This window comes from Mytilus edulis, chromosome 2 (genome assembly GCF_963676685.1).
Source record: "Mytilus edulis chromosome 2, xbMytEdul2.2, whole genome shotgun sequence".
NCBI lineage: Eukaryota > Metazoa > Mollusca > Bivalvia > Mytilida > Mytilidae > Mytilus > Mytilus edulis.
In genome coordinates, this window is record NC_092345.1 from 89,067,502 (window position 1) to 89,082,643 (window position 15,142).

At 31.5% G+C, this 15,142-nt stretch overlaps 1 protein-coding gene across 3 annotated transcripts in view; it reads right to left on the reverse strand.

Moving 5' to 3' along the window:
* The window catches only part of LOC139513334 (E3 ubiquitin-protein ligase HECW2-like), a 46,655-nt gene that overhangs the window by 13,813 nt on the left and 17,700 nt on the right, over positions 1–15,142 (reverse strand). For all 3 annotated transcript variants that reach the window (XM_071301730.1, XM_071301731.1, XM_071301732.1), the window contains 12 exons: positions 11,430–11,527; positions 9,106–10,920; positions 7,659–7,745; positions 6,858–7,008; positions 6,057–6,303; positions 5,219–5,301; positions 4,684–4,786; positions 3,768–3,929; positions 2,647–2,695; positions 2,144–2,324; positions 869–963; positions 177–291 (listed from right to left, as the gene is read on the reverse strand). In XM_071301730.1, the coding sequence (XP_071157831.1) occupies positions 177–291; positions 869–963; positions 2,144–2,324; positions 2,647–2,695; positions 3,768–3,929; positions 4,684–4,786; positions 5,219–5,301; positions 6,057–6,303; positions 6,858–7,008; positions 7,659–7,745; positions 9,106–10,920; positions 11,430–11,527 (3,186 nt within the window). The remainder of the gene's footprint in view (positions 1–176; positions 292–868; positions 964–2,143; positions 2,325–2,646; positions 2,696–3,767; positions 3,930–4,683; positions 4,787–5,218; positions 5,302–6,056; positions 6,304–6,857; positions 7,009–7,658; positions 7,746–9,105; positions 10,921–11,429; positions 11,528–15,142) is intronic.

Below are 15,142 nucleotides of genomic sequence, written 5' to 3' on the forward strand. Positions count from 1 at the left end.
ATTAGAAAGTAACTCCAATGATAGTTCTACAAGTAATATCTACAAAATGTTACTGATCTAACTTGTTTTTTCCAATCTTTGTTGAATTATTTTACAATCATGATTGCAAGTTTTGTGTTCAAAATATTTGAATTATGAACTATTTTATTATTTATTTTCTCTGGCACAATACTTACTTTAATTTGGATGGGCCTTGTCCATAGCCTTTGGTTTCTAATTGTTTGTAGAATTTGCGTAACTTTGCTTGAAAATCTCTCTTCTGTGGAGCATGTACTCGAACTCTTTGAATATCTAAAAGAACAAATATATACATATATAGGTTTGCAGAAGTAGTAATTTTACTATTCCTGTGTATCAGTTTAAAACAAAAGTCTTATAATTTTTTAACATAAGTAAATGACATCACTATGTGAGTTCAAGCTGCTGGTTGAAAATCTGGAAAATGTGTTTTTTTTTTTATCATATTTATATGCTATTTCTAATCTTAAATGTAGCAGTATAATGATTACTTTTCCCTTTTTGAGGAAACTTGGACACACAACTGTACGTAGTCTTGCCTCATACAGTTAACTGATAAACAAGAATGTGTCCACTACAAAGACTTTTAAACTTATGGTCAGGAACTTAGTACTTTAATCTTAAACAAACAGTCTGGCTTCTTACAAATATTTCAATTATTTTGTACTAAATTCATTTTTCATTAGTGAAATTGCTAATAGGAAATAACTACCAAATAATAGAAATTCTGGATTGTTGTAATTTTCATTAATTTGAATGACATATCCAGGCCTGAAAAACTGAAATAAATTTCCAGGATTTTTTCAGTTTTCAAACTGCTTTAATGTGAAGCAATTTATAAAAAACTTACTTGGGGATCCTTGACTGGCTTCCACTGGAGAATCAGGCCTTGGAGGTTGTAACAGCTGGGAGGGTATGTAAGACATAATATCATTCTCAAAAACACTGAAATATAACGAAATCAATTGTCAGTGGTGATCTCAATGGTTCAAAATATATATATGCAAATATCATTGACTTAATGTTGAATACAAACTCAATAAATTGATGAGATGCATTATTTTTTTTGTCGTGTGGAATATTTTTCAGCCTCGAGCTGATAATTTTGAAATTTAAAATAACTACCCATACATGATTCTGATATAAATTCTGTTCAATACTATTCAATAGCGCTAGTTTCATCTTCTTGTTATTTGTTTGTCGTGATTTGTATATACCACATGAATTGTATATCAACTATTATCATATACTTAGACTAAATATCATATGACTTTTACTGTATGATAATAGAATTAAAATTATCGTAAATTCTATATTTTTCGAATTGGTGCTTAGCGGGCTGATACAAAAAGTTTATCACATGCTTCGACTGTTATCACATGCCATTCTGTAACGTTATCGCATGGCATTCCAGTGATACTCGGCAAATTCCGGAAAATACACCTCAATGCTACGTTTTCAGTGAAAAACATTACAAAGTAGTGTACAAAACAAATTATTTGGATACGGGAAAGTATATTTTGTAAAACAATAAACAAAACAAAAACACAAAAAAACAAACAAATTATTATGCATTTTTTTAAAGTTTCAAACATAATTTAGAAAGTTATTTAAAAAAAAAGTTGACCTTTCCAAACAGTGTTCATTATGTATATTGTTGAATTATCTTTTCTGTTGTACGTCCATATTAAAATGTTTTTCTTCTCTGTTGAGGCATATGATAGAAAGATTTCATATCGAATGTTCTAAATCTGGGGTCCGACTTCCGTGAACTTTTCACTCTTTAAACTTCTATTTGGGAACCACGTAAAAGGATCAATATATGAATCTGTTATTTTTTTTCCATTGTTGAAGCCTATGATAAAAAGATCATAACATGCCATTTTTCATATCGCATGTATTATCAGCCCTTGGTCAATATCAGCCCTCGAGCCATGCGGCTCTTGGGCTGATATTGAACCTAGGGCTGATAATACATGCGATATGAAAAATGCCATGTAATAATCTGATAATATAAAAATGAAAAAACAAATAAGTACAGATATCAACAAACTACAAATTAGTAACTAGCTGAATTGTAATCATGTAAAAGTTTCTACATGTATATATTAAAGCATTGCAATACCTTAACAATAAGATAAGATCCAAGTCATTGCACATTCTCTCCAATGCTTCAGTACCACCAGACTGGATTTTATTCACTTTGTCTCTTAATTTAGAAGTTGATGCATAGGTTGGGTATTTTTCTTTTAAAATGTCACTTGCATTTGGCTGCCTCAGAAAAGATACTACTTTTTCATTGTAAGCTGAAAAAAATATGCAAAATAAATCTTACATACTGATGTTAATTACACATCTGTACTATCAAAAATGTAAACTTCTTTTCTCAATTATAAAGACAGCTATGCTTTTAAGGAAACCTTGTACTTATCCTAAGCTTTTTATTTAAAATTTTACATTAGAACAAAAATGTCAGCTTATCTCTATTTTTTTCCCTTCAGTATCAATACATAATATTTGATCAATTTACCTAACTATATTATCTATCTTTTGTGAACATACAAGTATATAGCTTTAAAACAGATATTCATATATACTTGTCTAGTCTAAAATAGAATTTCAACTTACTTGTAGGAACATCTGGTTCTTGTACAGGAGGTCGGGCTTGTGAAGATCCCTATAATAAAAAAAAAGTTCAAAATTATACTTTATAAAATTTCACCAAATCACGAAAGGGGAGATTTCACTGATTAAAACATCTTATATTCAGTAAAAATATATGTGAAATAATAATATGTTGTAAATAAGTTTCCATGGGGAGATAACCTAAAACATTATTCTATTGAATAAAGACTTTTTCAAAGAAAAATTGATTATCTCCCCATGGAAACTTTCTGAAAATGTATTGTAATTTCACACTTATGTTACTGAATATGAAATGTATTTAAGACTTTTGGAAAGAAAAACTATACGACAGCATAGTTTCAAAATTACTACCGATCACCTTTAGCCTGACATTGACTATAAAATTTCTATACAAACTGTGACTGAATTTTCACTACAACATTAAAGTGTACTAAAATTTTATAGGATTGTAAGTATGTTTTATTTTATCACCTTGCACTTTCACATTTTGACTGAACAGTTAGTTCAAATTTCTGACCAGATGAACAGTTTGGTTTTATAAAAACAAATTGCAATTTGTTCAGAATTTTGAATAAGTTGCAATAGGTGGAGGGCAACACTAACAGTCAAGTGACAGCTACTATTCATTAATTTGTACATGTTGTAAGGTCAGACAAAACAATTCAGTTACTGTAACTTCAGAAATTATTATGTAAATTTTTTATTGCAACTGTGTCAATTTAGACTAAAACAAGTTTAAATTATTGCGGTTAGAACCCATGTCACATTTTTCGCAATAATAAAAACATCACAATATTTTCTGATTGAACAGTACTGTTAGATGAGGTTCAACCAAAAATTACTCCACAAAAGACTTTGATTGTTTTAACCCACTAGTGGACCACGAACTGGTGATTCTTACAGAGCATCAGAATTCATCTGGTTTTTCCTAGGTTCATGAAGCACTATTTCTTATGAGTAATGTCTTATAGCATGCTGTATCTGTTCTTTTCTGGTCATAAAATTTATTCTTTTAAGTGGAAAACTTTTAAAGACTTATAACTTTAAGAGGAATCATTCAAGAATTGTGAATAAATATACATGTAGGTAACTGTAAAACTTACTGAACTATGATTTCTTGGTGAATCATCAACAACCCTTACTCCCCGATTTCTGCCGGTAAAAAGATTTGAATGTAGGAAATCTGTATTTATAGGAGGGACATCTGTAGGTAATCTGGGATCTAGGAATGTTGTTAATCTTTTATTGTGATCTATGAAAAACATCTGAAAAAAAATAATATCAAGAGCTATTACTATGGTGTTTTACTTATAATATCAATGTAAATTATATTTGTCTATTTCATTTGTGCATAAGTACTTTAGACAGAACTACTAAAAGATGACATGTTATTGTGAAGAAAGATGAGATGAAAGTATGTTAAGTCAAATGAACCAAACACATAATCATTTTAACCAACTTCTAACCAATAGAATAAAAGATTATCTTCCTTTTTTAAATCTGAACTTATCATGTAATTATGACACTTGAAATCAGTAAGTAATACTGCATTGAAAGGGGGGATAGAGTTTACTATTGACATTTATAAATCTTTTTTAATTCTTTTGAAACAACTTTGTATACTAAAGCATAAATATCATTTAGTCTAAAAATGATAAGTTTCCAAAGTTAAGGAAGTCATAAAGGCATGATGTCATGTTGCCACATGTGTTTCTTCTCACAAGATCTGTTTCAGCACTTCCTTGACTTATTTAGATCAAACTTCAGAAATTTTACAAATGAAGTAAAAGTATATATCTTATGATATTGACAGTTTCTAGTTCTACACCAGTATTGTAAATTAACTACACCAAACAGTGAAATGAATTAAAAAAAAATGTTCAATATTTCTGTAGACTTCTATGTGAGGAAGTAGTATACATCACATCAATAAGTGGTGAAGAGTAATTTCTAGATTTGACAATTCAGTATTTTACTTCCTGTTTCAATGATGACTACTACCATAACTACAGTCAATACCTTGCCTCCTCTGTCAAACTTCATTTCCCAATTAGGAGGCATTTCTTTACTGCTATCAGAAAACAGGTTAATAAAAGCTACCAAATCACGATTATGTTGATACCTGTAAAGATAAGACATGCTTGATACAAAATATAATAGATTTGTTTGTATTGCTATTCCTTTACTGTTTTGTATACTTGTCTATATTTCATTTTTTATTGTCTGTGCTAATAAGTGTCTCGTCAATTCTTCGTTCTAAAAAAAGTCCATACCAACACTTCACATAATCCAGATTAGCTTATCTATCATCATAAAACCATCTAATCATGATTCAGGCTGAGTGTGCAGTTGCTATAATTATCAGCCGTAAACTTATATTATTCTGGAAATATTTTTGTTAAAGACCCATATTAGTAATATTGAGTCATATAGCATTCATCATTCAAATTTTTTTCTCAAATTTCTTTTGTCATGAAAATTGTCAATAAGCATTGTAAAATATCTTCAAGGTTCAAGAAATAATAAAATAACATATTTACAGTAATAAACCTACCTGTAGAAATTTTTGGAGTCTCTACGAGTTTTATGTATCATGTGCTTCAAAGTGCCATTTCTATTGTATTCAGCCATTGCCCTCTGTAATGTTGTAAAAAGTTGTATTTAGTTTAAACATATTTATTTATAGTGGATTAAGAAACAAGTTTTGCAACTTATATTAATCCCTTTCCACTTTGCGGGTGAGAATGCTGCCTTGTAGCGGCATTAGCCTGCTCTTTTTCGAAATCTACAAGGGAATCTTTAACGTGCAAGAGATATCGCTCTTTTTAACATGGGTCAGCAATTTATTGTCCCCTCCCGACGGACTATCATAAATTTCCTCCAGACCATACTCGCAAATGGTGTCAAGTGAGAGGCGAAAATTCAGTCCCTGAAATTTCCATCCCAGAACGGGAATCGAACCAGGAACCTTTGTGCAAGTAGTCCGATTCACTAACCACTACACCACTGCTCTGTATGTACATGTATTAACTACTCTTAGGTATAACAATATTTAAAAAAATGAAGGTCTAACAATCGAGAACAACAACAATGTGCATACAACTAGTGTATTAAGAAAGTATACATTGTCATTATCAAATTTAGTTTTTAAATTCTACCTTCATATAACATTGTTGGTTGAATAAAATGCTTTGGTAAATACAATGCAACAAACAACACACTTCAATGAAACTGAGATAGATACCACATGAAACCAAATCTCCTAATGAATTTCTGGATTTTTTTTTTAAAGTAAAAATATGCAATACAAAATTTTTGATGAATTCCTATATTTGAGGTTTTCTGGCATTACAAAGAATATGTTAAGACAATCATCTGACCCAAACACTTACATCATTTTGCTGTAAAAGAGGAAAGAAATCTGTCCTGAGTAAAAACTTGATCGCTGGTGGCCGTGCATCATCTGGTTCCGGCACCACAGGTGTGGGGATTGGGGGAACAGGCATGGTGGGTGGAGGAGGTACCCTAGCCTGGGCTGACGTCTGGGGACTCCCATCACTACCACCAGATGATGTGTTCTCAGCACTTGGTGGTTCAGGTTCAGGTCGTTGATTGATTGTCCTTCTTATACTCTGATATCTGTATAACATCAAGTTCAATAGAAATTAATCAAAGATAAAAAAACAACATTAAAAGACTCAATCTAAAAAAAAAAAAAAAAACATACTTAAAGGCCCTATTTCATACAAAGAAAAATTTCTCTTGTTTCTTTATTAGGTATGCATAACCAATTCAGATAGATCACATGTTAAGAATAGTTGTTTCAATTGCTTGAATACTTTCTGTCTTTTAGGACCATTACAAATTTTAATACTTAAAGAATTGTATAAAGGTCGACTATATATTCTACAAATGTTGTAATAATGTATATTTATGTACATTTGTATGTGTATGTACACACACAATAATATTTCTGTTTGTCAAATAAGGATTTGGTTCAAATATTTTTTGACCACATGGAGAACTGTCAGTGGTGGATCCATAACTTTTCATAAGGGGGCCCGCTGACTGACCTAAGGGGGGCTGCTTCAGTCATGCTTCAGTCATGCTTCAGTGATTCCCTATATAATCAACCAAACTTTTCCCACGACTGTGTTATTAAGTTTTTTGGTGTCTACATTATAGTGTTTTACCGTCTGTCAAGTTGTTGTCTTTGTTCTGAGCTGATTGTAGGACGTCTTTGTATTGTGTTCTGCCCACTAGATGGTTTCTGCCATGTAGTTGTTCTGTTGATATGATCTATATAGAATATTCTCCCATGACTATCTACTCTTGCCTCCCAACCTGATATAATACAACAATCATGGTATAAATATAGGCAAGTTTAATCTACTGTTAGGCAGCTGAATATAACTGAAACAAGAACTCTGACATGACCTAGTGTAATCTAAAACTCCTCTAGTTCACTTGGAATATGTAATTAAACAAATTTCTAAACTTTATCTCCCTTATAAATTTCAGGAAGCTCTAATTTGTTGGTTTTTTTTGTTTCTAAGAAAATGTGCCTGAGTGGAGGTATAATGACAATTTTTCATGTAAAATGTTTCTATCTTTGGTTATAATTAGGGTTCAAAATATAAGAAACAGTTAGAAAAATTTGTAAATCAGGTTGTATGATAAACTTTTATTTTATTTTTGGTTGAACCATTAGTCATCAGTGGTATATATCATGTATATGATAATGATTGTACATCATCTCTCACATGCATAAAATTATTTTCGATTTTTTTTTCTGTGACAAACTTCTCTTTGTATTTCTGAATTATTGTTTTTTTTATAAAGGTGTCTAAATCAAATTGCCCAGTATTACCCATTTCTGAGGGTATTTCATAACCTGTGTTATTCCAATATAGTTTTTTCTGCCTAGGTAAGAATTTACCATTATTGCCAAACCTGTACTATTTTCCTAATTGATAACATTGGAGTATGATTACCTGGAGGTAAAGGGTCATCCCCATGTGTAGGGTCTACCTTCTGGAACTTTTTCCTGGCTGGTAATTTAGGAAGAGGTGACTGTGGCTCTGTAATATAATAGTATATATTGTTATTTTCATTCATGCATATATTGCAACTGTTAATAATCATGATAATACACATAGAGTTTCTTATTATGATCACACTAGAGATGAGTTTGAAATCCTTTTTTTCCAATATTGTGAATTCGGTTTTTTAGTTTAGTTTGATTTGTTTTGTTTTGTTTTGTTTTTGTCTTCCATGAAATACTTGTAAGCATTGATCAAATTGATGGATAGGATTTTCTATTAGAACCATCTGTTGTCACAGATTTTAAAACATCTTAAATATCACTATGAAATCAAAGCCTTTGTTTTGAATGTAATTTAAACAATTGTCAATATTCATGATCAATAATTGTTTCCGATTGATATAACATGCCGACTATTTACTGGGTAATTCATATATCTTTTAACACATGATCAAACAACAAATTTTTATTTACAGTTAGAAAATAAACATGTATAGACATGATAGATCACATATTTCTATAACTCTATCATCACAGTCAACATGGTCAACTCTACAACTCCTTTTGCCATTTAACTTGTCATGCTAGTAAAAGAAATAAAATATTATGTAGGAAATAAAAAATTATGCAATGCAAAGACAGCTAATAATAAGATTTCAAGTTACTGTCCAACAACCAGAAAAATGTTTCTTCATTGTTATCGTCAGTCAGGGGTACTACTTGTATAAGCATGACAAGTAATTTTCATTAACCTAAAAAGTAAATATCAATATACTTATCATTTTTGCTTATATAAGTAAATTTGTAAAGATGTACTTGTACAAGTATAGGCGGATCCAGGGGGGGCCCAAGGGGGCCCCGGCCCCCCTTACCTGTGAAAAATTTGGTTGCTTATATAGGGAATCACTGAAGCGTGACTGGAGCGGCCCCCCTTAGGTCAGTCAGCGGGCCCCCCCTTACAAGAAGTTATAGATCCGCCACTGACAAGTGTATTTATTTACATTTTTTGTACTTGTATAGGCAAACTATTTTATTGGCTTAGTTGTGTCCCTTAGACATTCAGATTTTTATTACCAGTAAAAAAGTCATATTATCTTTTTTTTCTTTATTCATGTTAATATCTTAAAACTTCTTTGCTCTAATAGAATTTTTAATTGTATGTCCTTTTACAGATGTCTTTACTAACATGACTAATCATTTAAGTGTAGTTTCATGGACAATAAAAATTCATCTGTCTGTTATCTTCACTGCTCAACTTACAAGCCCCAGAAAACATAATGTCCATAAATGGGGCATAAAAATTGTGACCTAACCTGAGAAAAATTGTTCAAAACTAAATTTTAACATGCTGATGTACTCTCTATGTCATGTATTTACAAATGATGTATAAATTTTACCTGGGATTTGTGCTGAAGTTGATGCTTGTGGCTGAGATTGCGGCTGTCGTAACTGCCACACAACTGAATTAGATTGTGTATCTTCTGAGGTACCATTTACTGGGCTTGCTGTTGCACTTGGACTATCAGTCTGATCATGCAAAGAAGGAGATACTGAGTCTAACGATGACATCCCAGATACATTTTCCAACGTTTCATTACTAACACTAGAATTCTCACAACCTGAAAAACTACTATCCTGCCCACTATTAGATTCTGCTTTTGATTTGTGTTTTTGTTTTTCTGTCCATTGCTGAAGTTGTTGCACAATATGTTGTCTATTTTGTTGCTTTTCCTCCTCACTAAGCATTCGTGTTCTTGGCACTATCCTGGGAGGAGAAGCGGACACTGATGACCTATCACAAGCTGGCCGAATTGGTGTTGCATGTACTGAATCACTTTGTTTATAAGTCCTATCACTATGTTTATGTTTGTGACGTGTTTTATCTGTGACTGAGTCTGAATATGATGTAATGACTGACACAGGACTTGATCGTGGGCTACATTCTACAGAATGACTGTTTCTTTTACACTGACTGACAGAAACAACAGAATCTATAGAAGGCAAGGAAGATAACTGAGCAAATAAATTTCTACTAGAATCTGACAAATTAATATCACTTGTTGATGACGTGTCATTTTTTGTTGGATCACTATGTGTTTTTCTTGTTTTTTGTTTCACAACTAAATCACAGTTAGAATTATCAATGGTTGAAGCTCTGGCTATTTCTACTTTATGAGTAGATCCACCACCCTTTAGTGAACCATGTTTTGTCCGTATAATATTATGTGGAGATTCATTTTTTACCTTGACCGGACCTCCTACAGCCCCTTCTGACCCACAACTGTCATTTGAACCCAAGAATGCCTCAGTACTATCAAAACTGTCTTTTGTTTCCTCCTCTACTGCAGCCTCAGCCAATGCTGGAAGAGATAACTCATCAGAATTAGAGGTCAAACTAATAGGACTATATGTCCTTGGTGGCAAAGGAGGGGGAGGTAACTCTAATGAATGGCCATCAGATATTCCCACTGGACTCACAGAAGATTTGGGAAAGGTTGGTTTCTCTAGTGTCCTTTCTGGGGTCCTTGGGGGTAAAGGTGGGGCATCACTATTCCTACTCCGAGGGGGAAGCGGTGGAGCTTTGTAAGTTCTTGGGGGTAACGTAGGAGGGGGTCCAGGAACAGTCTCATCAGTTCCCCCTTCTACCCCCATTAATGTTAGCTGTACTTCTACATCACACGAACTAGCTGTGCTCATTATGTCATCACGATCCAACACGGATTCTGATGTTTCTATTCTTTCCGCTGAAGAATTTCCACTTGAACTATCAAATGCATGAATTAATGTCAAGCCATTTAAAGCTTCGCTATTTCCTAAAGAAGATCCTATCTCCATTCCTCCTGAATTATCACTATTAGGTGCTGTACTTATCTCATCACTTCGTAAACTTTGTGAATCTATATGACTATTGTAACCACAAACTATGCTAGGCACAGAAGCAAGATTAGGAGGACTACAGCTTAATATTTCTGCTTCATTTTCTGCTAGTTCTATATCCACATCATCAGGAATTCTCTCATGAGGTAAAGATATGCCAGAATCTTCCTGATCATTATCAATATTTATGTCACAGTTGCCATTAGTTACAGATTCAGGATCCGTGTTGTGTCGTTGAATTTGAGGTGATTTTTTAAAACTAAAACTTTCTTCTGGAAGAGACACCTGACGTTTGTTTGGAGCTTTTTGTCTAACTGCTGGAAATGTAAAGTGTTCTGAAAAAAAGAAGAATAGTATTTAATAAATCATGCTAAAACACTAAACAACTATATAATTCTTTCTTAGGTAAACTCAAACAAGAATTTGCGTCCATCAAACATAATGCTAAGCTGTTGCTATGACATATCCATGTTTAGTAAACTGAGATGTTTCAAGGTGATGTGACTATAACTTCACAGTAAACTCTAAATTATTGAAAATCTGTCAATTACTGCTGCCTAAATTTATACCAACAGTTTAACATATCGTATACCTAATTTTCAGCCTGATAAGGGTCTTTTTCAACATGAGCATTATCATACTCTAGGAATAATCTCTTTAACAACAAAGTTTAAAGTTTTATCCCTTGTACAAGATAATGTGTTCAGGAAGAGAAATGTTCCTCTGAGATGAAAACATATATCCATATCCTACATTCACAACTATGCTTCCTTCCTGTACAATATTTTCAATAATTTTTATAAACTTCTTTATCATTTTTATAAGAAATAGTCAACAACTATACCTCCATCATACATCTCCGCTTCAGCCATGAATCTGAGTGAGCCAGACACACTGTCTGATGGGTTACGTCTGGTTAAATCTAAGTCAAATTCAGCAGCCCTGAAATTAAGATTGTAAGGTAATTAGACATATTGAATGTATAGTATTTATATTTAAAGGCGTCTTTAGTACTTTTATTTTGTGTCCGTAGTTGTTGTTTTTCCTTCTGTCCCTTGAAGACATGTATTTATGGGATTAATTTTGCTTTTAAACAAAAAGTTATAAACTGTGCATTGTCATTGGTTCATCTATCTAAACAATTTTCTTTTTAAGAATTGATATACATGTTCCACAATTTTGAAAGCTTCATTTCCCTTAATTCAAGGTTAAACAATGTTCAGCATATATAAATATTACTCAGCACTGACATTATTCAATCATGGTATTAACAATATTTGTAAATTCTCATAATCATATACAAGAATGCACTTCTGTGTTAAATCTTCATTATATTTACATCTGTCATCAGCTAATAACATAACTTATTTTAGCCAAATATGTCAATTATCTAAGTAGTATAAGTGGGATAACACTTGTCTCTATTAATAAATTATCTAAATTTACCATGTAAATATAATACTTTAACTAATCTACATAACATGTTTCAATGTTTCTCACAACATATGTATTTTCATATATATATTTATATCTATGATTATTGCACTAATTGCATGTTGATGTTTTTTCTTCATTTTTTCTCATATTAAAGCGAGGATTATTTGTAAATGACAAAGCAATATGTCACAGCCATTTCAAGGTTACACAGAATCATTTGCTGTTGTTTGCAAATTTTCATTCTTCCATTTACTGAAATTTTTAGCCTAAACAATGATTCAATAAACAAATTTAATAATTTTAATTTACAACAAGCTACATTGATATACGGTATATATGTTACAGTGAATTTGTATAATCAGGGATTATGTAGAATCCCTGATTTTTCAGGGAATATGTAGAATCACTAAAATCATTAGTAATTATATATAATCCCTGAAAATGACCAGTGATTTTACATAATCACTGAACATTTGATTAATTATTCTACAAATTCCCTAATATAATTTCAGGGATTATGAATAATTTAAGGATTCGTTGTTTGATAAAATAAAAAATATATAGACAGAACAAATTAATTCGTTGATAGTGTGTTAATTTTCCATTTATTTTATTGAGTTAAGCCTTCCAATTGATATTTAATCGTGTGTTTTTCTATGTTGTGATGTTATACTATTGTTTCAGAAAAGGGGAGAAGGTTTGGTACCATTAAAACGTTTAATCCCGCTGCAAATGTTTGTACCTGTCCTAAGTCAGGAATCTGATGTACAGTAGTTGTCATTTGTTTATGTAATTTATACATGTTTCTCGTTTTTTTTTAATATAAAATGTAGATTAGACCGTTGGTTTTCCCGTTTGAATGGTTTTACACGTCTAGTAATTTTGGAGCCCTTTATAGCTTGTTGTTCGGTGTGAGCCAAGGCTCCGTTTTGAAGGCCGTACATTGACCTATAATGGTTTACTTTTATAAATTGTTATTTGGATTTAGAGTTGTCTCGTTGGCACTAACTCCACATCTTCCTATATCTATAAAGTATAAAATTATCATTTTTGTCGAGCCTTCGACTTTAGTCGAAAAAGCGAGACTAAGCGATCCTACATTCCGTCGGGGGCGGCGGCGTCCGCAAATATTCACTCTGTGGTTAAAGTTTTTGAAATTTTAATAACTTTCTTAAACTATACTGAATTTCTACCAAACTTGGACAGAAGCTTGTTTATGATCATAAGAAAGTATCCAGAAGTAAATTTTTTAAAAATAAAATTCCATTTTTTCCGTATATTCTTATAAATGGACTTAGTTTTTCTGCGAGGAAACATTACATTCACTCTGTGGTTAAAGTTTTTAAAATTTTAATAACTTTCATAAACTATCCTTGATTTGTACCAAACTTGGACAGAAGCTTGTTTATGATCATAAGAAAGTATCCAGAAGTAAATTTTGTAAAAATAAAATTCCATTTTTTCCGTATTTTACTTATAAATGGACTTAGTTTTTCTGCGAGGAAACATTACATTCACTCTGTGGTTAAAGTTTTTAAAATTTTAATAACTTTCATAAACTATCCTTGATTTGTACCAAACTTGGACAGAAGCTTGTTTATGATCATAAGATAGTATCAAACAGAAAATTTTGTAAAAATAAATTTCCACTTTTCCGTGTTTTACTTTTAAATGGACTTAGTTTTTTTGCCAGAAACAAACATTCACTCTGTGGTTTAAGTTTTTAAAATTTTTATAATGTTTTTAAACTATCCTGGATTTCTACCAAACTTAGACAAAAGCTTGTTTCTGATCATAAGATATTATTCAGAAGTAAATTTTGTAAAAAAAAAATCACTTTTTCTGTATTTTAGTTTTTCTTCCAGTTAACATTACATACAGTCTGCAGTTAAAGTTTATAAAACATTTATTAGATTCTCATAAACTATCCTGGATTTTTTACCAAACTTGGAAGCTTCTTTCAATCAAAAGACAGTATCGAAAGGGAATTTTTATTGATGTTTTTCCTCATTTTTGTTGAGTCTGCAATTAACAGCAAAAGTAGGCGAGACACTGGGTTCCGTGGAACCCTTACGAATTTTTTTTAACTTTCATATTCCTTGCCAGATGAAATAATTTTGCTTTTAAACACAGAGGATGGTCTTAAAGATATAACCATACAGGGTTTCGAGATAAAGTTGAAGACTTCAAAATTAATAATATCAAGATTCCCTTTATAGCAATAACTTAACATATATTGTTTGTTTTTAAAAGCCAGCGTCAAATGGATATTCATGTTCTATTTGTAAATCTACAGAGCATGTTTTTTGTGGTACATGTAAAACAAATGGTGAAGAAGATCATGGAACACCTGTATTTTGGTGTTTTTTTTTGTTTTTTTCTCCTCAAATGAACAAGAAATTCAAACAGAGAGAACTTACGCATCTAAATGTATAGAAAAACTAAGGATTGACAATTAGAACAAAATTGTAGAGGAAGCTGGAATTTGGTGTAATATTCTCATAGCAATTCCACATGGTAAAAAAGGAAACGAAATCCCAAAAAAACATAATTGTTATTGTTCACCAAAAGTCGGAAAAAGGACATTGCCTGGCCAAAAAAACATGGGGTCTTGCAAGAACCAGTTCGAGGTTGCTTATTCTCTTATTTTGGGGTACCTACAGATGTTTTTACTGAACACTTTATTTCTCTTAGGCGGGTCATAAAATCTGATTCGATATGTGAAGGTAAATGTTTTCTAAAATATGGATATTGTGGTAAATACAGATGTAAAGCATATTATTTTAATATATTGTGTTTAACATTTTGATATATATATTGTGCCTAACATTTAAACAATCAATAAAGTTATAATTTTGATATTTTGTGCTTAACATTTTACAATTTATGTTTATACAGTGTAATGCTGTTTTAATAAGATTTTATAGCATACATTATTTGACTTTTATTCATTTTCTTTATAAATAAAACTATTTCTTCATTTCAGTTATTATGTATAATCCCTGACGTTTTTTCTAGTGATTATACATAATCCCTGAAAATTTTAGTGATTATATATAATCCCTAAACTGGCCAGTGATTCTACATAATCCCTGAAATTTTCAGGGATTCTACATAATC